General features: G+C 41.0%; 2 protein-coding genes across 9 annotated transcripts; both read right to left on the bottom strand.

Annotated features, from left to right (window-relative positions):
* Window positions 1–1,036: 1,036 nt before the first annotated feature.
* Window positions 1,037–7,569, bottom strand: arsh (arylsulfatase H). Of its 2 annotated transcripts, none has more exons than XM_048239195.1 (11): window positions 7,475–7,569; window positions 7,188–7,268; window positions 6,739–6,891; window positions 6,523–6,644; window positions 6,314–6,436; window positions 5,816–6,236; window positions 5,580–5,716; window positions 5,242–5,376; window positions 3,769–3,931; window positions 2,743–2,864; window positions 1,037–2,624 (listed from the first exon to the last, which is right to left on the bottom strand). In XM_048239195.1, exons 2-11 carry the CDS (start codon window positions 7,208–7,210, stop codon window positions 2,254–2,256), a joined length of 1,770 nt encoding a protein of 589 aa, XP_048095152.1. In that variant the 5' UTR covers window positions 7,211–7,268; window positions 7,475–7,569; the 3' UTR covers window positions 1,037–2,253. The 2 variants fall into 2 exon arrangements, with proteins under 2 accessions (XP_048095152.1, XP_048095151.1); XM_048239194.1 differs by having other exon boundaries at window positions 7,188–7,265; window positions 7,475–7,562.
* An 856-nt stretch (window positions 7,570–8,425) lies between these two features.
* si:ch211-39i22.1 (skin secretory protein xP2) lies at window positions 8,426–25,675 on the bottom strand. Of its 7 annotated transcripts, none has more exons than XM_048239197.1 (18): window positions 25,363–25,675; window positions 23,824–23,847; window positions 23,646–23,693; window positions 23,254–23,301; window positions 17,274–17,336; window positions 15,676–15,726; window positions 15,401–15,448; window positions 15,258–15,290; window positions 15,021–15,068; window positions 14,873–14,902; window positions 14,641–14,691; window positions 14,505–14,537; window positions 13,805–13,849; window positions 13,526–13,558; window positions 12,924–12,941; window positions 9,391–9,504; window positions 9,220–9,273; window positions 8,426–9,051 (listed from the first exon to the last, which is right to left on the bottom strand). In XM_048239197.1, exons 1-18 carry the CDS (start codon window positions 25,421–25,423, stop codon window positions 9,023–9,025), a joined length of 831 nt encoding a protein of 276 aa, XP_048095154.1. In that variant the 5' UTR covers window positions 25,424–25,675; the 3' UTR covers window positions 8,426–9,022. The 7 variants fall into 7 exon arrangements, with proteins under 7 accessions (XP_048095154.1, XP_048095157.1, XP_048095155.1 ...); XM_048239200.1 differs by having other exon boundaries at window positions 15,676–15,728; window positions 17,294–17,336; XM_048239198.1 differs by having other exon boundaries at window positions 15,401–15,451; window positions 15,676–15,728; window positions 17,294–17,336; window positions 25,363–25,673.
* Window positions 25,676–26,187: the final 512 nt, after the last annotated feature.

Raw genomic sequence — 26,187 nt, 5'->3', positions numbered from 1 at the left:
GCAGTAGAAATGAGATGCGGATACAGGGGGCTACACTCCATTACTTTAGCCCCAATATCAATGGAATCTCTAAAGAAGAAAGCATCCAGCCCCTGAAGATAAAACTATTACCAAGAAATATGTTGCTGTAGAAAAAAAAGATAAAAGATAAATGAACACTATTTTCCATTTTCCCCACAATCAGTTATGGCCCCAGAAGTAATTCAGTGAGAATGAAGTAGACATCAAATAAGTTAGTGGAGAACCACTATAATAGTCTACCTGGCCAATCTCCACTATATTGCACTTTAGGCTGCAGCAATTTCATGCCGTTTCCCCTGGTTGTGACTGCAGACGGGTGCATCTAGTGCCAGGCCCAAGTGTTACTGCTCACTCCCCGTCAACATGGGTTCCATCTGCCGTCTGAGGGCACCTCCAGCCTCCCTCCGTCTCAGTCCACGCATGCCTCACACTGACATCTGGGCACTAACACTACACACAGAGCTTCCTTTACTCATCTGTCTGTCTATTTGTGAGCTACAAACTGTCCCTCCAGACAGCTACACAGTCTTTTCCTCCATAGGGATCTGAGCTGGACTATTGCCCAGTGACAGAGACAGTGAGACACTGACAGGAGAGGGTTAGGGGAGACAGGCTGTTTCCAACTCTGCCTGTGGATAATACAGTGCTATTGCCCTTCACTGCATGACCGGTGAGTATGATAAAAGCACAGCATTTCTGTATCTGGTTAGGATCCCAGCAGAGGTAATGGTTGACATCTGTGAGGAATCTTGCCCAAGATCCTCAGAAAGGATATTAATATCATTAATTTTTTTTTTTATCATTATGGCCTTGCTGCATTACAGTAAGAAAGTGTGAAGACACGATTTTCTCTGCATATAATTTCCATGAATCAGTGGATGAGACTTGTCCAGGCATTGTCTAGCACGGTCCCAGTCTCTCTGATCTGATATGTTTGAGTACTGCACCCTCTGCTGGAAAAGTGTCACTTTGCTTGAATAAATAAATCTACACACAAAATAGACCTTACTATTAATTTGATAAAATTATTTTAATGAATACATAACACAAGGTGTCCAAAGGCACAAAGAACTGGTAAGTTGCAATAACAAAGCAAAAAAAAGAAAAGAAAAAGATTTTGTTCCCATGAGCAAGGGCATGGTTATGCGTTCCCTTTTGGTTTTGACACCTAAACTCTGCAAGTTTGGCATAATACTGTAATAGTCATAATACCAGCCTTCACATTTTAAAGGTTTCTCTTCTTCAACAGTTCATGAATAATATTTAAGATGGAGTTTTCACTTCCTTTATTAATATATTCCCTCTTTAGATGTAAAGAAAAAAATAAAATTCACAGCATACTCCCTTACAAGATGTTGACACAATTAAAGAACACAAACGAAGGACTGGAGTGCAGTATGCAGAAGTGTTTCCACTGACCTGGGATATACTGCCTCCTCCTGGTCAGCTGTACAACCTATTCAATCCTACTTTCAGTCATGTTCCTCTTCCAACTGAAGGGAATCAGAATAACTCTTTTGGAGGCAATTTTGATAGATCTGAAAGTGCACTTGCATTATAGATTAGCTTTGTATTTAAAGGCAGCCACTCTGAAGTAGTCAAAGGTGATTCAAAACGAGTCAGATGTTGAGACAGGACCCATCGTCAAAATTTTGGTGACCACCAGTTCATCCCAAACAAACCAGAAAAGGGACTCAAAGTGCTAAATACCTGAATTATCCTTTAAGTTGTTCAATATAAGCAGACAAAGAGAATGTCATTGATAAACAAACACTTTTAGTTTAAGTTTGAATTCCCTGATAAAATCCCTATAAAGCATGATGATATCCATTTCCCACCATATTTGGGATCAGAAATTATTAGAGATACAGTCACTGATTCTGGGGAAAGGTTATTAGTGTTTGAGCTCAGAAACCAATCAATTGCTATCCCTCCCTTCCATGCTTCTGAAGCAACTAAGCCGGAGTAGTGTATGACTTGGCCACTTGGTTTTTGTTCCATTTAAACACACACTGGACAGACAGCTGAAGGAATGTGAGAAGAATTTAACCGAATTCACAGTAAATTCACAGTTCTGGCTTAGCATTTACAAATATCAAGGACTACACCTGCATGCATGGGTAAACATTGCCCCCATCATGAACACTTTTACCCATTCTGTGTTTTGTTGTGGAGATGAACCCGATGGCCAGAAGCCTGTGACCGCAAACCTCTGTGTTTACTGTGCTGTGGTCATGCTGCAGATGGTACTGTGCCGTTGGCCTCCGAGCAGGAGCAGAAGGGGAAGGTTCCGCAGCAGGGCTGAAGCCAGGGCCGCCACAGGACGTTCTCCCACGACAACTGGTTGGGCATGGGCTGCAGTGTCTGGAGGTGCTCCTCCACAGCATGGCTGACCCTCTGCAGCACCTCAGCGTAGCGAGGCTCGGTCTCCGAGGAGAGAGGAGTGCTCTCGGACGGGTCCGTGGCCAGGTTGAACAGCAGCGGAGGGTCGAGGTAGGTGACAAACTCTTTGTGGCACATGCAGATCCCAATCTCATAGCAACCGCCTGCTCCAGGCGGGGAAAAGTTGGGAGTGAAGAAATGCACCTTGAAAATGGCATCACCTGCGGAGAGAGAAAAAAGTGAACAGAATGAACATCGTTGGGACAGTAAAGCCACAATAGATCTCACACTGTGGAGTGAGACACAGTGGCATGCAGTGCATGTGTGCATGACACTCACTGCCAGGGGGATGCCAGCGGACAGCATTGAGGTACATGCCACAGTAGTGGAACATGAACTCGTGTTCGGACCTCTCCGTTCTGCCCTCCATCAGTGGCATCAGGTCATGGCCATCCAACACTCTAAGAGGTAGACAAGACACAGCTCAGTTTAGGTACTCCTTCAAATACCAGAGGGATATCAAGGGGCCAAATAATTGCCAAATAATTTTGTATAATTTCACAGAATTATTAGTTAAGTAAGGGATAATGTATAGAACGCTGGTCATTATTGGGAAAATAAGTCCCGACAGGGCGAAACGGACCCCGACGCGCAGCGCATTATCCCGCTTATTACACGGCTACTTGCCAAAACTAAACAATAAACTCCCCACGCTGTGACTCTTTAGCCTACATAGCCTAGCCTATTTGTTACCGTTTCATCGTGGCTTTTGGTGAGAAACAAATAGTTTGCAACAGCACACACTGAACTTGAATCAAACATTCTTTAGAACACAGGGCAATTCCATGGAATTTTTTTTGTAACATCCATAACACCAATAAAATGTGATGGTATGGTATGATGTGAATGATTACATGAAATTTGAGCATTTGCTATTTTTGGCTGAAGAATGTACATGAATGTTATCATTCACATCATACAAATGCCAAGGCATTTCACTGGCGTTATGGATGTGACAAAAAGTCAATTTTCCGTGGAATTGCCCCACAGCTGATCAACCGTCTGCTTTCACTTTTGAATGAAGTTCCAGTCCTTGCGCAGTAATATGAAAGGCGTAAATTAGAAGCACAAAGCCCATTTTCCTTGACAGCGGTCTGTTATACTTAGCAACGGTCTGTTATTAAGAATTAGCAGACCACCGAATGTTGGGAAGGCCCATTCAAGTGAATGGAGCATTCTGCAGCACTCTGAAGAGACATGTAATAATAGCTTTTATACATGTAAAACACAGCATAAACGCATTAAGATGTTTTGCCTTCATATTTTCACTACCCCCACTCTCCTCTTCTATGAGTGCCTGCTCACCTGTCCTTTGGCAGCTGTCCTCCGGCAAGGTTCACCAGTGTGGGGTAGACATCCATGAGACTGGTGGGCTCATCTATCACCTTTCCTGCAGCCAGTCTACCAGGCCAGCGGAATATTCCGGGGACACGGATTCCCCCCTCCCAACCCCCCATAGCTTTTCCTCCTGTAAGAATGACACTGATCGAAACGTGTTCTTCATTTCACAGACAGAATTCATCAAGATTGTCAACCTTTGCAAACAATTGTTTGAAAAGTGTCTTTGGCAAAAACATTAACACAACTACAACTAGCATTAGTATAACTACTACTAAATGTGACTCCTTGGATTTGAAGAAGTACTTCAGGAGATATGAGGCATATTTAGTCAGAGGTCTGGGCTGAGACACGGTCAGCTTTGTGCAGCACATGGCACAGGAAATAAAGGATCTATTATGGGCAGCTGTCCCGCTGGGCTGCCCTGCAGTGGAGGAGCAGACGTCTGGGGCTACTTAGGGTCCTACGCTGAGACAAGGGGCCGGCATGTGGACTCGCACATCCTGTTCCTCCTAAAGACTAAATGACTGGAATAGAGTTTCACACAGAAACACTGTCCAAAGATGTCCGGAGCAACCGTGGGGTGTGGAAATCTGGATGTCTCAAGTGAAGTGAATCCGAGAAGGTCGCTAAGGAAACTAGAGGAACTTTGCTGCATTAAACAGACACATGTCTGAATTGCTCACTATAAACCCTGATCAAATGTTCAAGGCTATTTTTTTCCTTCACATTTGTGTATTTGCATGTTCAGCTATTCAGAAAATAATTCAGTAAAAACTAATTAATAACTGATAAATCAGTTAAATATTTGAAAGGTATTTACAAAAGATATAAAACAAAAAAACATTCTCCTTCCACCTTTTGTCTCTACCCAGACCATCACAAGCTTTCTCACTGTTGACTGACATCCTTCCAGATCAGTCCATGATACTGAACCCTTATCTTCTAAACAGTAAAACTGAAAAAAAGTAAAAGTATATTATGTTGGAAGAGCCCTGACAGTTTTCAACAATCACTGATGTTCTTTAGGTTAAAGCAACACCAAAGAGTTTTTTGTACCTTAAAATAATGTTTCCAAAATCGTTTCAGTGGTTCATCAACTCGTAACAGGGTGAATGGCACTTCTGCATTCGCTTTGCGACCCTCTATCGGCTATAACTGCACTATGCAAGTTGGCCAGATCGGGTATCGGATCTGTAGTTCGATGGAATGAGACATAAGAAGCTACAAATTTGACTTGCTTCTGATGTCGCAATACATCATACTTTCATAAAACCATGCAACATACTCTACCTTGTCTATGGACATCATTATTTGCAAAGCCGGTGCTGGATAATCAAATAATGTGCGTGCGACAGAGGAAAAGTGCTTTGGTGTTGCTTTAAGTCAACACCAATTGACCGATTGAAATGTGGAACCGTGGCTGCAGGCATGTATTACCTCTGTAGATTCCATTCCAGCCACCTTTCTGTCCATGTGCATCCGAGTCCTCTATGAATCCGCCATGGTCTGAAGTGAAGTAGATTAGGGTCCTGTTGGAGAGGTTGAGCCTGTCAATGGCATTCACCATCCGGCCTGTTGGGGAAAGGAAACAGACATTTTATCAGTCTAGACCAGCAGATTCCTGAACCATGTTCTATTTTTTCCCCTCACATCACATGCGGATCCGTAGATGACACTTTCATTACAGCTGTTGGTGAGTAATGAGATAAGATTTGTTTTTTTAATACTGACCCATGGAAGTGTTGCTCATTGAACAACCACATGATCTGTCTTACCTATCACCCAGTCCACCTCTTCAACATTGTCTCCATAGATGCCATGTTTGCTTTTTCCAGCAAAGCCTTTGGATGTGAAGAGTGGAGTATGCACATGTGCCAGTGAAAGGAACAGCATGAAAGGCTTGTGCTGGTTTCTGTGACCAGAAATGAAAGATCTCACTCAGAAGCCCTCAACGGCATGATTAAAGACACAGGGAGGCAACATAGGGATGCAATTGGCATGTAGTCCTCACCTCTCAACAAAGTGCTCAGCTTCATTGACGAGGCGCTCTGTGAGTGTTTCGAGGTTCATGGGCTGCTCTACTACTTCCTGATTTCTCATAAGGATACAGTTCCAGGTGTGGAGGCGAAATGGCACATACCACACCCCAAAAGCCAGGAGCCAGAGAAGAGCGACGAGAACCATCAGCATTCTACTAACTTCCAACAGGCCAGCAGCGTGCACACAGACTAGAGTAAGCAGGCCTAGACCAAGCAGGACAGTAAGATTCCACAGCTTCAGTTGTATGTCAGCTAACACATCTGAGCCCTCTCCAAGCTTGCAGTCATTAAAAAGAGTGAAAGGAAGCCCGTAGAAATAGTTAAAACCGTGGTTGTTGGGATGATGGCAGTGGTCATTCCTGCTTTCACAATTCAGCCCCAAATGCCATTTTCCTGTCAAAAAAGTTAAAATGTGTCTGGTAATGATAACTTTAACAAATACAACAACAAAAACATGAGTAGACACATACCAACAATAGCAGTCGTGTAGCCCTCTCTCTGCAGGAGCTTGGCAAACGTTGTCTCACTAGGAGGGAGTCCTCCAGAGCCACCCAAAAAAAGAATCACCTGTACTCTTCCGACAGCCCCAAGCCCTTAGCAACAACAACAAACCTGACATCAGGAGAGATGCATTCAAGCCTTTATCAAAGTATTTTTTGTTTTCTCAGAGCAGTCCTACCTGACCGCAGGGCGTATCGGCCTGTCATAAACGCAGCTCTGCTAGGGGTACACAGAGGAGCGGCAGCAATGTGCTGGCTCAGTTTCACTCCATCAAGAGCCAGTTTGTCAATGTTTGGGGTCCTGTTGAGCCAGTGCGTTAGGGTAAAGATTGACAAGTAATGAAAAAACAGAGGTTTTGAAAGAAATAATAGCCTATTAAGGACATGATGCCTACCTGATTGTGTCATTTCCATAGCAACCAATGTCTCCAATACCCAAGTCGTCCACCATCATGAGGACGAAATTGGGTTTGGGACTGGATTCATTGTCCAGTCCGACACAGTATCTGGCAGAAACAATGAGGATAAGGAGTCCCGATGGTAAGCACCTTCAAAATACATAAAATAAGCTCCATTAGGTCTATTAGTAGCCCACAGTACCAGTAAATGTCAAACATGTTTTGGGGGATTTAATATGCAGAGGATAGCCTACAGGCCCACTTTTAACCTTTTTTTTTTGTCCCATAACTGCAATTATTTCTGTCAGGGTTAATTAAGTCATTTGTTGAGGTTAGCTTCCACGCATTTGTCCTCGGTATTCATTCACTCCTGAGTAGCCTAATGAGTAGGCTACCTTTGTACCGATACGTTTCTAGACCCACAAACATACACTGACTTGACTTACCACAACAGACTAAAGTGCTCCATGGATGCATTCAGTGTTCACTCGTGCTTATAGCAAATGCAGAATGAATGCAGTAACCTGCTAAATAGAGGACATAATTTGAGCTTGTTTGTAAGTTTGCTTTTGTTTCTATTTTCAAAGCATTGAAAGACTATAGCTAGCATAACAAACTAAAAACATGAGTCTCAAACTTTAATACGAATCCCGAATAATTCCCACATCACGCAAATTAGGAAATGTAGTGTGCATCTCAGATCTTTAAATGACTTATAAATCGACAACACTACCTGTACACGTCTTCAGTTTGGTTTTAGGCAAGTGTTACATTTTATAATCGCAAACCATGTCTGCAGCAAAGAATGCAACTGTGTTACCGATTCGTTTTCCTACCGTAATTCCTGAAATAGCAGCACACCATTTCTGTAAAATCAAGGGCACGTTTTACTAACTGCGGTATGAAAGGTCAGGTAGGCCTACCATCATGAAATGCATAGGCGGCCTAATGCACTTTCACATGACAACAGTCTATATTCAGTGCAGCCAATAGGTAGCAATAATATTATATCAATATAACACCGTCATTATTGTGTGCAAAACATATAGCCTATTTCACAGAGAATGTGTAAATAATTCAGATTGATCACATTTGTGCTTGGGCCTACCCAAATGATCTATTTTATTATTAACCACCAGCCCAGTAAACATAGGCTACTATATACTATATGATTGAATTTAGAGAGCAGATCTTAATATACATGCTGTCAAGAGATCATACCCATCATGTCTAATATCTGTGAATTACATGGTAATTGTATGTACTGTGACCTTGAATTTCCCCTGGGAATCAATAAAGTATCTATCTATCTATGTTATAGGTTTGAAGCAATACTATAATAGAGTTTTTGTCTAAAACTAGTGAGCTAACTTGTATGCAAAACTATTCAAACACTACCAACTGCCAAGTTGGTACTATCATGGTGTCTCCTGTCATGCTGTGACAGTTTTACACTTTTGCATACATGCTCAGTCTCATAACCACATAACTCATCAGTGCTTGGACTGCTACTGTATGTGTTTACCGGTCCTTTACATGATGAGCATACAAAATTAATGTAAAGGTGATGAAGGTGTTTTTGTATACAAATATTTGTATAATATATAATATTTTTCCCCAATGCACTGTACAAAATGGTGTATTCAGAATTACATTTAATTTAATTGTCTTTTCAACCTCAAAACACACGAAAATCCCACTTTATTTAGTTGATCAGTATTTACAGCATTCCAAAAAGTAGAAGTGCTACAAGTCCAAACAATAGCATGACAAAATTGACAAGGGCTAACATCATAAAACATAAAAATCAGACATGAATAATGTAAAAATCTATCAGAGCATCTATTGAAAGGAAAGTGCTTCTCCCCAGAAAAAGCTATAATACCAACACATTTAAATTATTACCTCAAAAATGTTGCATGTTTAACCAAACCAGTCACCCAACCAATCCAACATTTATACATTATTGTATCCTAAAATGTATAATGATCATTAAACAGACTTTTATCTAAAATGTACTGAAGTTAAAGATAAGGCGAATGCTTCCTTTCCCTGCAGAGATAAGGCACTACTTGGAGGTAACATTAAAGATGGACCAATGTAACACTTTTTCACATTCTTCGCCAAATACTCTCAAATATCTGCCTTCAAATTACGCACATTCCAGCTAATCTTAAAATCCACATTTCACATTAAGGTCCTAAAATGATGTACTTCACTCCAACTACAACTCAGTAGACATCAGCATTCATGTTGCAGACCTCTCCCCAATAACCACCATTTATGATGAACTCAGAAGGCTGCTGAGAACTGTGGGAAAAGTACACAAGGATTTAAGTGAACTGGACATTTGTTACAGGCAGTGAGTTCATATATTATATTATGTAGTAAGCACACATTGATGATGTCTTGTCCATTCATAATTTAAATATCATATCAATTAAAAGCATAGAGAACACTGAAGTAAGTATGACGTACCCTGAGGCTCAGCCTGTGTGGCAGGGTCTGCTTTATGTGCACTCTCTGCATCAGCTGTGGGAATGGAACACTGTGTTAGTGATACTTACGCCAGAGGTTCGTTGATGCCTTGCATAGAATGTTCATGTTCAGAAGACCATAAAGTAGAGAATGAGATACAGCAATACAGACCTTCGGGTTTGAAGCAAAGCTTCTTCTTTTGGTAGGCAAAGTAACCGGAAGCTGCCCCAACAATCGCTACTCCAACTGCAGCCAGAATACCAGCAATTTTACCCGATCCAGCCTCTGAAATGCAACATAGTCTTTAGAGATCGAGCTTACAAACAGAAGTAGAGAATTTGTAAATAAAGATACACATTTCTATATGAACCCATGTATGCTATCAATCCACAAGGGGGTGGTATGGTGCTGTTAAGGGTCATAAAGTATACAGCTCAAGAATAATATTTCAGCAGGCGTATTTCAGTACACGTGATGGCATATTTTGTTTCCACAAAAAATGAGTTATAATAAATTAGTTGTATAAATGATAATATATTTAAGAAAGCAGCAACTAAATAATAGCAGAAAAACTCAACAGCTGAACAAATCACAATGAAGACAAATTTGGGCTAAACAAAAAAGCCAACCGTACAAACACTACATGACCCTAACACTTTTTAAATGATCGGTTCCATTATGTAACAGAGAATCAAACTGTTGTGAAACAACATCTGGATTTTTCCAGGTGAGTCACTTTAAAGGAGAATTCCGGTGTAATATTGACCTAAAGTGTGTTGAAACATGATACCGAGTGTGAACGTATGTCTCATAGCCCATCTCGTCTTGTCCCCTGCACTCCAAAAATCTGGCGCTAGTTAGTAGTTAGCTGATGCTACCAACAGCTTTTTCAATGGTGGTGCTTCGGCATCGGGCTAGCCATGCAAATAAATCACTGTTTTACACCATTTACGAGGCTCAATGTATCTCCACACTTCATTGGTAGACTTCCGAGGGCCGACATTTAAAACGAGACATTGAGAACTTTAAAAAAGCACTGGTAGTTACTTACAAGACGATTTATACAGACAGTATCTACACAAAGTTTAGCGTTTGCAGCCATCTTGAATTTAGTCACGATAAGTTGAGCTACAAGTAAAAATGAACAGGTATGATAAGGGATCAGATTCCAAAAAATAATTCAGTGGAAATGCATTGATTCCAGTTGCTGCTACTGGAAGAATCATTGAAAAAGCTGTTGGTAGCATCGGCTAACTAGCGCCAGATTTTGGAGTGCAGGGGACAAGCCAAGATGGGCTATGAGACATACGTTCACACTCGGTATCATGTTTCAACACACTTTAGGTCAATATCACACCCGAATTCTCCGAATATTAACTACATTAACATTAACTTTTGTTAACCACATCTGTAAATTTCAATTCCACGTGACTGACTGAAAGTCAACAAAACACATTTTGTCTCTGTAATAGTGGTTGTGGTCAGTGATTCAACACATGGCACTGAAGATATTTTACATAGCTTGGATGCTGTACATTTTGAGCATGCCAACTAAGATTCCACTAAAGTGAGGTATAACTGTAATATAACTAACTAAAGCCTTATCACCACACACAGAGAGAGTTTGGGGGGGACTCTGTTCTATATAATTCTGGTAGCCTACATACAGAACATCAATCATCGTATGGGCGAGTACCTATAGATATATATATATCCTTCAGCACATACTCAAAGAAGTCTTGCGCAAGACACATAGCAATGCTCGGAGTACCAAAGCATGAGTCAGGGTGTTACAAAAACATGTCTCTTCTCATCATCAGTATACATTTGACATACTGTTCTACCCACACCTCAGATCTCCCAGAGTAGCTATATAAACAAATTAATTATTTGATTGACCATTTTTGATGACATGTGACTCGAGATGAAATAAAAATAATCAGTGGCACATTGCCACCCTCTGAGGCTCTCTTGTTCTGTATCGCTGTCGCACTATGCCCTCGGGGGCCATGCCCTTTCTACAGTTGAATAAGGAAACTAAACCTCAAAAACAAGACGGGCAAGATTCAGCCTGATCTTCCTACTACTGTGGTAGCATGAGATGATGGTTTTTCATAACCCTCAGAGAAAAAAAATCTTATACACATCAGAATCAAATAATGTCAAATCTAAGAGAACACTTAATGCCACAGGAACAGCTTCAAGGATGCATCCCTCTAACATCTGATGCCACTAGACAGGCTAAAGAAACTAAGCACAAATACAAAGACTTTCAAGTTCCTTATATTGGTAATAGTCCATTGCCAGAGGGCACTAATCAAACACAATGCAAATTGTGTTAATACACCTACAGTGCCTATAGAAAATCATCATACCCCTTTGAAATAGTTACTTTATTTGCCATATTTAAATCAAACCCCATTTAAAACATATCTTTTTCCAGTTTAATTATTTATATTCTTAACATCAAAATAATGGAAAAAAGGCAACAGTTCTGAAAATTAATAAAAATGAAAAGCTAGAATAACAGGGTTGGAAAAGTCATCAACCCCCTGATTTAATACTTCATAGAGCTTCCTTTTGCTTTAATTACAGGCATCAATCTGTTTGGATATGTCTCTATTAGCTTTGCACACCTAGATTGGGGAATATTTGCCCATTCTTCCTTGCAGAATTGTCCAAGTTCAGTCAAATTCTGTGGGGAACAGCGATGGACTCATCCACAGATTTTCTATAGGATTTAAGTCAGGGCTCTGACTTGGCCACTCAAGGACATTCACCTTCCTATCCTTAAGCCACTGCTTTGTTCTTTTGGCAGTATGTTTAGGATCATTGTCGTGTTGGAAGGTGAATGACCTGCCCATCCTCAGCTGTCTAGTAGAGGGACACAGCTTTTCCTCAAGAATTTGGGTGCACTTGGCAGCATCCATTATCCCTTCCATCCTGGCCAATTGCCCAGTCCCCGCTGAAGAGAAACATCCCCACAACATAATGTTGCCCCCACCATGCTTCATAGTAGGCATCCACATGGTGGCAGGACATTCCAGATGTGTTTTTGCATAGTGCAGACGAGACAAAGATTGATCTTTTTGGACTGAACACAGCACACCACCCAAAACACAGCACAGCTAATTAAGTACAATACAGCTAAATTTGTAAATAAAACTGGAAAAATATATTTTTTAAATGGGTGTATATGACAAATAAAGTAACTATTTCAAAGGGGTATGACAATTTTCTATAGGCACTGTAGATACACTTATGGGGTGGGGGCTTGCGTTTCTTTAGAGATCCGCAGTCTTGGTTTGTAATATTAAGTGACACATACACGTAAAAGGGCAGGTGACGTTCCATAGCAATTATCAGCTGTCTGCAGAAGCAGAAATGGCATTGAATGGTTTTTGCAGGTTGTGCAAAAAAAAAAACATGAAATTGAATGGCACCCACTCGATCGATTTGTTTGCTAATCTAAAGGAAGGTTTGGATTGATGGTCGTGAGAGACTTTGCCGTCACTTCTCTATCTTCATCGTTTTAAACCTACCAATAGCATGCCAGGTGGATAAGTCAGTTTGTGATTGGTCCCGGCAAAATTGTAACGGAAGTAGCAGAGAAAGATGCACAGGTTTCCAGCCTGAGCTGCATTGCGAAAAAGAAATCGCCGGCAGATCAGGCTCGGTTTACCCAGTTTAAGGATTTACTCTACCTCTGTCTTCAGCAGCTCCTACAGGAAATGAATAAAAGATCATTTCAAAAGATTAAAAAAGAACTGAAGGTACAAATGAACATAAACATCTTGATATTGGTATGCCATGCCAATAACATACATACTGTATTTTAGATCCTAGATTTCTTAACAGATTGCCATTGTTTAGAAAGGAAGATGAAGGAATCTATGTTAATAGTTTTTGTTGTTGTCAGGCTTAAATGCAAAACAGCCAGATGTATTTTTTCAAATAAACTAAATTGACTAAAGTAAATAATTAAATTGGAGACTACATGAAAATGACTAGTGCCTTGCTGACGATACTGTGTTAAAAATATAGACCTGAGCACAATATGTTTTGTTTCCCTTACTCCGACAGCACTAGCCATCTTAATCACAAACAGCTCATACAGCCTGTCACATCTCTAATAGCCCTGGTAAAAGCTGATATGCATACTCCTAAATAGGATTTTGTAAATTGATTTTGGATTTTGTCACTACAATTACAGTTCATTGTGTGTGTGTGTGCGTGTGTGCGTGCGTGCATGCGTGTGCGGGTCAGTATGTTACTGAGCATGTTTAAGTGGTTCCAAGTGACATACCATCCGGGCCAGATGCAGCTCCAGCAGAGCGTGCTGCAATAAAGAGCCAGAGAGAGTTTGTCAAAACACAGCGCTGCTACTTTGTTCAGACAAGTATGGTGATTAGAGTTAGCACAGGAACATACAAATATAGTAACTAATATAGATGCATACAGATAGAATTGGTTAATGACTACCAAAAAGACTTGATGACAAATCAAGTTTCAGCGAGGCAAGCTCTGAACAGAAGGTTAACAAAGAGGAGTTAGTCATTTGCTTTTGGGCTAAATATTACTGTACCTCCTTTGCCCTCAACGGGACCTGAGTCAGCAGGGGGGTCATTGGCTTAGGAAGGACATAGCAAATATGCTCAATGAGTTATTTGAATATCAATCAGAACACATTCATTAGCTTCATGCCACACAGCTTTCGCATTTCGCTCCTATTATAGATCAGGGGAAATAGAGCTAAGAGTGAGAAGATTAGTGATATGCACAAGAACAATAATGGTGCTTTTGTGTTTCAAGCATCACATTTTGTTAACATGCTCTTCAGTTCTATAATTATAGACTTTCACAATTATAGCCTCAAGGTCAAGCCAAACAAACAGGCTGGTTTCTGTAACCAATTACACCAGCTGGTAGGGAAGCGGTTAACAGGGAAACAGACAGAACACCAGGAGACTAATGGGAAACAGAACAACAGGGACAGTTAAGGGTGGAAGTACCCTGCTGCAGAGACAATGAAATGTTTCCACAGTCCAGCTCAAAAACACTTTTCAAAAGATAAGAGGACATTCTATGACATGTACAGAAGTGCCTGTAGATTTTCAGCCAATATTGTATGGGACATAATAGAATTCTAAGTGGTATTCTAGTATAACAGCATATACTTTGCCAATAGTTCTGACTTCTAATCGACAGAATAGATTAACCTTTTCATTTTAAACTCAAAAAGCAAATCATTCCATCACTAGGGATAAAGAGCTAATGAAATGTACCTGGTTCAAAAGCATCACTTAGATCAAATCCACCTATTAAGGAAGAACAAAATATACACATTTGCATAAATGTAACATGGACAATGAGGGGACTACACCATTTTATTCAGTAATTTGTTGATGCATTTCTGTCTACCTTCAACAGGTTCCACTTCCCCCTTTGACACTGGAGCTTCTATTGCAACATCTGAGGACAAACATTGATATGCAAATTATATGAACATTAGTAACCGGTTGAGCATGTCTGATCATTTCTCATGACAATCTATGCAACATCACAGGGGTTATGAATTCCCAAAGATGTTCAATGCTCTGCATTTAACCTTTTTCCAACATTCAACATTCTTAAATGTGTCTGTTGAACCTACCGGTCTCCTCTGTGGCAGGGTCAGATCCACCTAACATTTACAAACACAAAATATTACACAGCATGAGTACAGTATAGTAGGCCTATAATATAATGACTGTGCAGCTAATTTTCACATTTTCACAAACACAAAAGAGTTCTGCTGCCACCTTCCACTGGGGCCTCCTCTTCTGACGGTGACGGTGCTTCAGTTGCCTCTGCGGTTGATAAAGAGAAACCGGTTAATATCTCCCAGGCACCCAGCGCATTCCTATTTTACAACATAATTAGCTTGGGTTATGTGATTGAAATGCTGTATGTAGTATGACTCATTTGTTAATGGAAGTTTGAACAAAGACACTCGGCTGTGACTTTGCAAGTCACTCAACTGAAATATATGTACCCACCTGGAGCAGTTTCATCAGCGGAGTCAGCTTCACCTGAAACCAGCATTAGAAGGGAACTCTTTGAATGACTGTCACCTATATTTTTCATATGTTCTTTTCATTTTTTGTCACACTACAGAGATCTTTTTGTAGTCTTCTCCTACCTTGTGTTCCCCCTTCTGCTTCTTCCTCGGCTGGTGGAACTGCAGTTCCTTCTGAAAAAGTCAAGTAATTAATGCATAATGTCCTTTCATGAACAGCATGTTTGTTCAGTGTTTTGCCATACTGTACAATTTTAGAAGAAAAACAGACCTGGAACAGCTTTATCGCCTGTATCAGCTTCACCGGTCACAAAATGTACATAAAAAGGCAAATGCTTGAGTAAAGGTCTGTGACACCTTTGAGTTTCACATTTTTCTATGAAGCCTAAAAGCTGTACCTTCTGTGGGTGCCTCTTCACCCTCTGATGTTTCTGGTGCTGCTGCAGTTTCTAGAAAGGAATGGATAGTGGTAATAACAAAGAGGTGTACACTATGCTGCAGGTCGATGCAATAAATGTTTCAATAAATAGAGGGCCCCACACCATAGAGAAAAAAACAAAGATATACAAATATATATATATATATATATATATATATATAAAAAATATATATATATATATATATATATAGAGCTCTGAAAAAAATTAAGAGACCACTGCAAATTTGAATATGACCGTCAACTCAATTGAATGTCACTCAACAACCGTAGGATGACATCATAAATATGTGCAGTGGTCTCTTATAATATACACATACAGTATATGTGACCCAATCTGTCAAGATGAGTCACAGTGACCCAAAATGATATCTTGGTCAAAGTCATATCTTGAATTGTTGTCAAGATACAGCATTTTTAATTGTGGCCTCCAGCCATCTTTTTCCAATTGAAAACTGAGAAAATCGTGTTTGAATTTACAGGTTACAGGCAGGTAGAGGTAGGAATTGCCTTGCCTGGATGCCAGCTGAATTTAGCCCTGGCCACATTATTTGAGGTCGGGAAGTTTGGTCTGGACTTGTCTTGGACTCCTTTGTGGAGACACTATAGACCTCTGAAGATCGCCTACAAAAAGGAACCAAAGCTGCCATCTTTGCCCATATAATTAGATCCGGGTATTAATTGAAGCTAACTATGGCAAGTTGCATTGTAAGTTAGCTCTGGGGTAGCAAAGATCAAAGTGTGCCGTCTTCACGTACCGAAGATCACAGTATCCACTTGATCCACTGGACAGATGAGCAACGGTGCCTCATCCATCACGTCATCTGAGCTTAGGTTGATTTTGTTTGCAACAAAAACACTGTGGCTAGAAGCTAGACTAATGGCTTCTGACCCCATATGGAAAAATGCATATTTCCATGACGTTTTATCACTGAAAACGATTATTTCTGAAAACTTCAGCCAAATAAGTGGACATGTGGGAAAACTCTGGTTTCACTTTCATCAAGGGAAAACAGCGTGTTTGCATTGTGACTTGTTGTTCCCTCTTTTGTTTGAAATCTCTGATTGGCCACCTGTTTGCTTGAGGGGTTTGCGACACCCTTCTCCACCATATTCCTAGCATTGGTGTGAACGAAATAATTTTTTAAAACGAAGGAGGGGATATATCCGTTTTCCGAATAGGCTACCCTGCTACGTATTTTGTTTTATTTTGCAATTGGGCATTGTACAAGACATTGACAGTGCAATAACTTTTTAAAAAGACAAGAAACCAATGTTAAGGCATTTGTGGAGAAGAAGAACGGTTCCGGTGTTCTTCCTACAGCTCGCATAAGATTTTTTTGTTGCTCTGATTGGTTAGGTCTATCCAATTGAGTACAGACCCCCCGTGTCAGATCGGGTCACATATACAAGCAGCATCGTTATTACGGTCATAAAAACTAAAACAACAAAAGAAGAAATAATCCCATATGTTCTATTTAGCTGAAATTATGGTCGAGTCATTTAGTACACAGACACATGAAGCAATACATTCAACCAGAGTACTGTTACAGTACTGACCTTCTACTGCAGCCTCTTCCTCTACTGCAGCCTCTTCCTCTGCTGGAGATCCTGTGGCTGTTTCTGTTTAAAGTTGAAATGGTGGTTATTGTGCCAATTTAACATATTGAGAATATTTTTTTCTAATTATATCATGGTTCGAAAGAATTACAAATGATATAAAGATACTTTCAGTATCTTCTTTGACTTCTGAACCTAAAAACAAATGTATATATAAAAGAAAATGACTATGAAACTGTGAAACCAAAGTTACGTAGACCTACTCAATAAAGATGATCTGTTATGGAATTCTACTACTGCTGCATTCAGTTAGTGAGAAGTTGGGTTATAGCACACATAAACAAATATCAAATCTGTAGAGAGGGCCCTAAAGAAGATAAGGGCATCACCTTGACTAAACGTAATTGTTCATAGGTATAACACAGAATACACAATGCACAAACAAGACCAGTACATCAGGATTGTGTTCAACAAACGTGCATGCCTTGCCTTCTATCTCCACTGAGACAGAAAATGAGTTAAGACATGGGCACCAGAACTCAATCTAAGTTTTTGTGACAAGTTGGGGCATTTCCAAGGATATCAACTCCACCATGAAAATAAAATATCTACACGTGAGCTCATCAAGAACAAACATGTTTGGGGCCCAAGTCTGGAGCACAGCCACTGAATTGGCAAGCATTTGTTTTGAATTGGTGCTGGTTTTGTCTAGTGGTTCAGATTCCACTTGGGTTATTGCTGTTATCTAAACCACTGGTTCTTAACTGGTCTAGCTTTGGGACCCACAATTAGCCATTCATTTAGTCGTGACCCATATGTTTTAGCGTTCAAGCCAGTGGATACGGTGAGCTACATAAGACATGCAAAGTGCCTGTAGGCCTACTTGTTTGGAACATGCTGATGTTTGGCATTACATTTGTGAAGTCTTCAACTCCTGTCACGTCACCTTTCAAAGACCTCGACGGGTTTGTCTTTGACAGGGGTGCTTAGTTTCCATGTGGCATTTTGGTTTTTATGGTTTCATGCTCTCATGTGCTAACAATTCACTGCACACCACACACTGGAGTTTCTGTCCCATTTTGTCCTCAATTTAAGTGAATCCATATCTTACTTCAAATATTCCCGTCACATTAACATTGTCCATGGCAACGACTGACATGAATAAAGTCGATCAAAATAAAGGTCCAATATTAGATCTGATAAAGTAGCACTTAAAAGGGGCGGGTTTTTTACCCACAAGCTCCGCAACCCACCCGGTCGTTTCTAGAAAAGTTAGCAACGACGTTGCTCAACCACCATGGTACGACGCAATTTGCGACCAAACAACGACATTGTTACACCTGTTTCCAGAAAGCATCGTAGGCTACCCGTGTCGCAATTCGCTACCTCCGACGTTTGAACACTGTAGTTCCAAAAAGGTTGTTGATGATGCAGCGATACATATCATTGGTGGAAACAGTGGCAACGTGTAATACCCCACCCCCTAGAAATGTTCTGTCACAGCCTATGTCGACATTTTTCTAATCTAAACCGAGCGATTAATGCTGGCATTGTCATTGCCATCAGCCAAAACCTAAACCTATTGCAAGTATATAAAACAGTTAAAGCAACACCAAAGAACTTTTCCTCTGTCGCACACACTATTTGTTTATCCAGCACCGGCTTTGCAAATAACAATGTCCACAGACAAGGTAGAATATGTTGCATGATTTTATTTTATTCAAGTACGATGTATTGCGACATCAGATGCAAGTCAAATTTGTAGTTTCTCATGTCTCATTCCATCGAACTACAGATCCGCTACCCGATCCGGCAAACTTACATAGTGCGGTTATAGCTGATAGAAGGCCGCAAAGTGAATGCAGAAAGTGCCGTTCACCCTGTTACGAGTTGATGAACAACTGAAATGATTTTGGAAACATTATTTTAAGGTACAAAAAAACTCTTTGGTGTTGCTTTAACTTAAGCCGACCAAAATGAGTCATTATTTGTGTTAAATATCTATGTTGGAAAAAATATATAGCCTGGACGAATTTCTGGGTATCGCACACTTTATCAACGGTCTCGTGGCTGATGGCTTCTACACACAGTTGCATTCCGTCAACGCATGCCGGTGCAGCAATAGCTGAACTTCTCAACCGATGCAACGGGAGAAACGCGACCCAACAGACCCACAATTCAGTTCAGCAACAGATGACATAAGCCCATGTAAAGTGAATGGGATGCGTCTCCAGCACTGCAACGCACGCAGCTGTGTGTAGAGGCCGTTACAGAATGGGATGCGTCTCCAGCACTGCAACGCACGCAGTCAGCTTTACATGGGCTTATGTCATCCGTTGCCGAACTGCATTGTGGGTCCGTTGCGTTGCGTTTCTCCCGTTGCTCGCGTTGAGAAGTTCAGCTGTTGCTGCACCGACAGACGGCACCGGCCAATCAAGCCAATCGACGGACGGCACCAACCAATCAAAGTACGGTTATACTTCAAGTCATTTGCATAGCTACCGTCGGGAACACCCACTGGCATGCGTTGACGGAACGCAGCTGTGTGTAGGAGCCGTTAACGGTACCGCATCGGTGCACTGCGCACTCGGCCGGAGTTCGCATCCTATCTCTTCTTTTCACCTCTGAGTAAGAGTAGGCCTACGAGACACAACAATAGGTTTTGACCATACATATAGTTACTCTACATCGAGAGACCAAGACATCAGTCAAAAACAATTGAATCTACGTGTCACACAGTTCACCTGCAGTTAGCGAGAAGCAAGAGGACAATCTCACATCATAAGAAAATCGAACCTACAACGCCGGGATAACAAGTCACCTGCTTTAGCCACTACACCATTTATCACTGTGCTGATTTAAAGAGTCTGTGAAGATTATAATTACTAGCCTATCAAAAAGCAAGGCAATACTCAAATTACATAAATATTTATATATAGCAAGAATGAGCCAAGTATTAAGCTACAGGATAGATCAATCATTAAGTCACGAGATAAACATCCACTTCGTAATTTTTCATAATTTTTTGTTTTCGTAATAGTTAGGCAGTTGAAAGGCAGTTGAAAAATGTGATTTAGTTTCATTGTGTGGTTACAACCATTGAGCTTTAACAACATAGTTTGTGTGCAAGCAGTTCATTGTTTAACTATGCTCAGACCCACCCAGAAGAAACTAAACTCTGTTCAGGTACATCAACTGATTCCATGGCTAATTATTCTTTATTCTAAAAAATAGCTATATTAAGCAATGTTCTGATATATATTAAATTCCCCATTGCTGAGATGAGGGTTCAATTCAAATGAACAAAAAAAAAATGTATACGAAACAGGACTGACAAGTGAAAAGCACTGTATAACTGGGCTTATATGACTCACTCAGCTAACAAATACAATGTTTGAAGGAGCCTTATACTTCAGTGAAACCAACCTGCTGCATATACCTCACCATTCCACACTGCAAATACCTAAAGAACATGAAATGTAAGATCCTCAAGTTTTCTAGACAATGGCACAGAGGAGACTGACCACATTAGAAGATTATGTGTGCATGCAGCAACAGCAAAGCATTCTGATCTTATAGTCTGTTTATTTTCATTCTATAATAGCTCAATTTATAAAATGTCCTAATCAACCACAAAACTCAAAAAAAAAAAAGAGCGCCTGACTAACAACCCCTTAACGACTTATCTATCATCTACAACATTACATTACATTACATTACATTTGGCTGACGCTTTTTAACCAAAGTGACTAACAACATGGTAAACAGTAAGTTTTAGAACAATTCTCACAATTTTAGGACAGTTTAAAAAAACATTAGAGTACAGTAAGAATAAGTCGTCGGTGAGTGCTGTTTTGACAGTTACTTGTCAGTTTAAAACGGCTGGTGAGTGCTAGGATCAGTAAGACTTGTTGTAAGTGTTGCTATGAGAGTAGATGTTCTCTAAAGAGCTGGGTCTTCAGGAGTTTTTTGAAAGTGGAAAAGGATGTCCCTGCCCTTGTAGGAACTGGCAGTGTGTTCCACCAACGAGGAACAACAGATGAGAAAAGTTTGGATTGGCTTGAGCGTGCCGGGTGGTAGAGCTAGGCGTTGTTAGATCAGAGGGCGAGCGGTCTGGAGGTAGTGTAAGTCTGTATGAGGGCATTCAAGTAGGTGGGGAGCAGAACCGGAGACTACTTTGTAGGCAAGCGTTAGAGACTTGAATTTAATGCGGGCCGCCATAGGTAGCCAGTGTAGCTGGATGAGCAGCGGGTAACATGTGCCCTTTTGGGTTGGTTGTAGACCAGGCGCCCGCCCGCGTTCTGGATCATCTGAAGTGGTTTCACTGCGCAGGCTGGGGAGACCTGTCAGGAGGGCATTGCAGTAGTCGAGTAGGTGAGATGACTATTGCCTGAACCAGAAGTTGGGTAGCATCTTGAGTCAAGTAAGTCCTGATTTTTCATTATGTTATGTTGTAGAGTGCAAAAACGGCATGACCGAGGCGACTGAGGCAACATGATCTGAGAAGTTTAGTTGGTTGTCAAGAACAACTCCTAGATTTCTTGCAGTCCTGGTGGGTGAAACAGACAGGGAGTCAAATTTGATGTTGATGTCGTGGTGTATGGTAGGTTTAGCTGGGATGACCAGCAGTTCAGTCTTTGAGAGGTTCAGCTGGAGGTGGTGTGCCTTCATCTATGTAGCTATGTCTGAAAGGCAATCCGAGATCCGTGCTGAAACCAGGGGGTCGTCAGGTGGAAAGGACAGATAGAGCTGTGTGTCGTCTGCATAGCAGTGGTATGAGAAGCCGTCGCGAACGGATAATCTGTCCCAAGGAGGTGGTGTAGATAGCAAAGAGGAGGGGGCCCAGCACTGAGCCCTGGGGACCCCTGTGGTGAGATGGTGAGGTGCGGATAGCTGACCAAGCCATGATCGTTAAACGCGTCCTGTGAGGTAGGATTCAAACCAGGAGAGAGCAGAACCGGAGATTCCCATGTCAGCGGTAGTATAGAGAAGGATCGGTGATTAACCGTGTCAAAGGCAACCGATAAGTCAAGCAGAATGAGTACTGATGACCCGGCGGTCGCCCTGGCTTCTTTAAGGCTTCTATTACAGACAGCAGAGCCGTTTTGGTAGAGTGGCCGCTTTTGAACCCAGACTGATTTGGATCCAGAAGGTTGTTCTGTGAAAGGAAGTCAGAGACCTGTTTGGAGACTGCTTTCGTTCAATGCCTTTGGATAGGAAAGGCAGTAGTGAGACAGGGCGGTAGTTCTCGACTTGAGCAGGGTTGAGAGAAGCTTTCTTAAAGTAACGGTGTTACCCGGGCCATTTTGAGCGCTGTTGGAAATGTGCGGAGGTTAGCGAGGCATTGATCACATGTGTGATAGCTGGGCGATGGTCGGGCTGATGGACTGAAGTAGGCTCGTAGGTATAGGGTCCAGCGAGCATGTGGTAGGACGGCTGCATGTCAGGAGTCTGGACACTTCACTCTCGAGAGAGGCGTGAATGCTGAAAAAGATGTTCCAGCAGTCCCTAGAGGTTGTAGGAGTCGCGGTATCTGAGTCAGATCGCGTTGAGTGGGCATGTAGAGAATTGACTGCTGATTGCCGCCACTTTGTTTGTAAAAAAATGAGGCGAGGGTATCTGCAGTAAAGCTGGATGGAGGAGGAGGCAGCTGAGGGTTGAGTAGCGATTTGAAGGTTGAGAAAAGTTTTCGAAAGTGTCTGTAAGCTGTTGATTTTGTCATTGTAGAAAGCAGTCTTAGCAGCAGTGATGCTGGCTGAGAAGGAGGTCAGGAGTGTCTGGTAGTTTTGAGGTCGTCAGCTAGTTTGGATTTGTGCCATTTCCTCTCGCGGCTCTGAGTTTGGTGCTTCGCGATCGGAGGGTATCATTTAGCCATGGATGAGAATGTTTGGATCGAGCTGGCCTTGTGGCAAGAGGGCACAGCTCGTCTAGACACGAGGTCAGTGTGGAGCAGAGCGAGTCAGTGGCTTCATTAACATACCTTCATCTGGTGCAGCCGCGTCCTCTGGGACAGACTCTGTTGGCGAACCTTAGATAGTAAAATAAATCTATATTAATGTTGCTGTAATGACTCACCCACACGCTGTCATTGAGCCATGAATCTTGCTGTAGAACAAAATATCAGAATTTAAAAGTACTGAGTTGATTTAACATTCAGTCCAATACAAACCTATATGTACTGAAACTGACTGTGATATCCCCATGTATGAATCTCATTGTGAACTCTCAATCAGACATACTGTACACATAACAAATAAAACATGGCCAGCTTGCCCATGTTACTAACTTGATGAATAAATAAGACAAATAGACATGGTTACAGTACCATCAACCAAATAGCAAGATACTACTCAAAGTCAACTTAAGACCAACCTTCTTCAGGAGCGACTGCTTCCTCAGGAGTTGAATCTGTTGGCAATGCTTTAAGCATAAGGACATATTAACATAATGGTACTTACATACAAATAGTCACTAAAGAAAGAATGTAGACATGGAGAAAAAATGGTTTTGGTTGATGTTATATGCTCATTTTCATTCTGCATCAACTTACCTTCTGCCTCTGCTACATCTCCCTCTGGACAGACAAAGTTGGATAACAAAACATGGTCAAAGCAAACCAGAATAATAACATCAAATTCACTTCTTTAGACATGTACAATTAAGCAATGTATGGAGCTTGATAGCATGTATGTTTTTCCACTGAGACAGGTTTGGTCATGTAAGCTACATGGGTGACAGTTAAAAGCTTTGTCAGAACATTGTGTACCCTGGTTCATTTACATTGTTTCACAGGGGGGAAGTGGCTTATCTATAGAAAGTGTACATGTGTTAAATCTTTGTAGGTGATTATGTAATCCTTACTCCATATTCACTTCACATTATGTTGGTTGACCCCTGACATTGCCATTAAATGTAATCCACTTGAGATACTGTTCTCCAGGGCTATTTTCCGCTCTTCTGTTTGAACGTACAGTATATGATAGACGTTCCCTATCACTTCAAGCTGTAATCTATGATGTAACATTGCATACTCGTCACTAACTGCTGTGGTGTTGTTGGGCATGGCACTTTCATTACCAGAATGACCTTTACCTCTACCTACAGATTCTCTGTACCTATGCATTTTCCAAACCAGTACTCTGTTTTGCCCTGGCAGCATATAATGTCACTGTTTACAGTTGGCAAATATATACACATGAACAGAGGAGGCCAACATCACACCTCAGACAAGGTGCATCAGAGGCAAAACCAGTACATTTCATTTCCAAATCAGTCCAAGAAAACATAAGAGTTTCAATTTATTTACCATATCCATGATCAATCTCCTAAGGACTGAATCCAAAACATCCCTTTCTTTCATAATTCTAAGTTCACTCTAAAGGGTGGGGTCTGCAGCAGGAGTAGGATTGGATTTCTGACTGCACCCTGTCCATTCTCTCACTCAGTGAATGAATGGGACAACTATAACCAAAATAGGCCAATAAATGAAAGATTGATGCATGCTTGCCAATCTGTTGAATTTCCACTAGACTTCACTAATACACAGTCAATGACTTAGGCCTACCCTGTTAGAATAAAGGTAGGTAGATAGACAGATAGATAGATAGATAGATACTTTATTGATCCCCAAGGGGAAATTCAAGACTATAGCAAACTGGGTAGTGAGACAAAGCAAGTGAGGAGAATATACGAAACATCTATAGAATGTTTCAGTCAGAGTCTGACAGAGTCCATACAACATAAACAAAGCTGCTATTATCAAAGAAAATGTAGTTATGTTTTAAATATGATCAAAGGACAGGGTGTTTAACGAGCTTAATGTTGCGGTTTCTGCATAGAACAGGTTTGTCGCATTTTGGATTTGAATGGTTTCACCCCCCTGGACATTGTGTTCTAGAGGGTAAAGAACAACGTGATGCTATGATGGTCAAAGAAAGGTAGACTATCAATTAGAACATCAATCTTAAGTGTTGCTCGTCTTGTCTTGCTATTCTTTGTGATACCTTTGTTGTATTTTTTTTTTTTTTTTTTAAGTTTTTACCTATCCCCAAATCCAGATTTGATATCCTTAATCCTGAAGTAGGCTTACCTTCCGATTTCACTCCCGTAACAAGAGTTGCAAGCAAGAAAATCCACAAGTATGACATCATCGTGGCTTATTAAAATAAAACCGATAAACGTTTCTATAACTGCAGAGCTTTGTTCTAAGCTGTCAATAATTTGCGCTTCTCCAACGTGTGCTCACAACACTGTCTAGTCTATGACTAGCCTACCGCACTCTTTTGTTTGAACATTAGTGAGAAACTTTCTTGGGTGTTTCCCTGCCCCGCCAGCCAAACGTATGACTGACTTGTTCGGGGTCCAATTGCACGTAAGGAGTTTTCCTAAGTTTTTTTTACAAGAGATGCTAATGCTCGCCAGACATAGGTGTGTTTTCCAATGAAGCGCCAACAGGCATGGTTTTCAACCGCAAGCTGTCTGACGTCACTGTTGCACGCAATTTAATGGGATTTAATTCATCGCACTTATAAGGCCTCTCTTGTTTTAGGATCTAAGTCGCCACTTTCACGTTGCAACTTTTTCAAATCAATAGCCTATGGGAATTATTTCAAATATGACCGTAACCTAAGCCTAATGCATTTTCTTACACCTTAGGCAAGGGTTTTGAAAGCAGATGGCTATGTCTTAAATCATATAACTTGAACAACAATTAGGTTCGTCTTTGAAAACTCTCAAAATGACGTTTTCATTGTAATTCGCTCTGAGCCATCAAGCCTAATACGAATTCAAGCGTTGCATCCTTTGACATGTCATGGTGTGCCACCTAGCAAACAGCAGATGTACTGCACTTCACTCTAGTGTATACCTATTTTTTACCTGAAGTGGGATTTGTGTGTGTGTTAATTAAATTATT

This window comes from Alosa alosa, chromosome 3, assembly GCF_017589495.1.
Source record: "Alosa alosa isolate M-15738 ecotype Scorff River chromosome 3, AALO_Geno_1.1, whole genome shotgun sequence".
NCBI classification, from domain to species: domain Eukaryota; kingdom Metazoa; phylum Chordata; class Actinopteri; order Clupeiformes; family Clupeidae; genus Alosa; species Alosa alosa.
Note: the sequence above shows the minus strand (reverse complement) of the source record. Positions and strands in the feature narration are given on the sequence as shown.

Excerpts from the sequence above, each read along its gene's own strand:
- si:ch211-39i22.1 (XM_048239196.1), bottom strand. The coding sequence starts at position 25,423 with ATGATGTCATACTTGTGGATTTTCTTGCTTGCAACTCTTGTTACGGGA. Across the intron at positions 9,274-9,390 it reads GCTTTGCTTCAAACCCGAAG|CTGATGCAGAGAGTGCACAT; the intron begins GTCTGTATTGCT and ends CCATTCCCACAG. Across the intron at positions 9,052-9,219 it reads CACACAGGCTGAGCCTCAGG|TTCTCAGCAGCCTTCTGAGT; the intron begins GTACGTCATACT and ends CTTTTCCCACAG.
- arsh (XM_048239195.1), bottom strand. The coding sequence starts at position 7,210 with ATGGAGCACTTTAGTCTGTTGTG. Across the intron at positions 6,645-6,738 it reads TATGGAAATGACACAATCAG|GACCCCAAACATTGACAAAC; the intron begins GTAGGCATCATG and ends CTGGCTCAACAG. Across the intron at positions 2,865-3,768 it reads GGACAGCTGCCAAAGGACAG|AGTGTTGGATGGCCATGACC; the intron begins GTGAGCAGGCAC and ends TCTACCTCTTAG.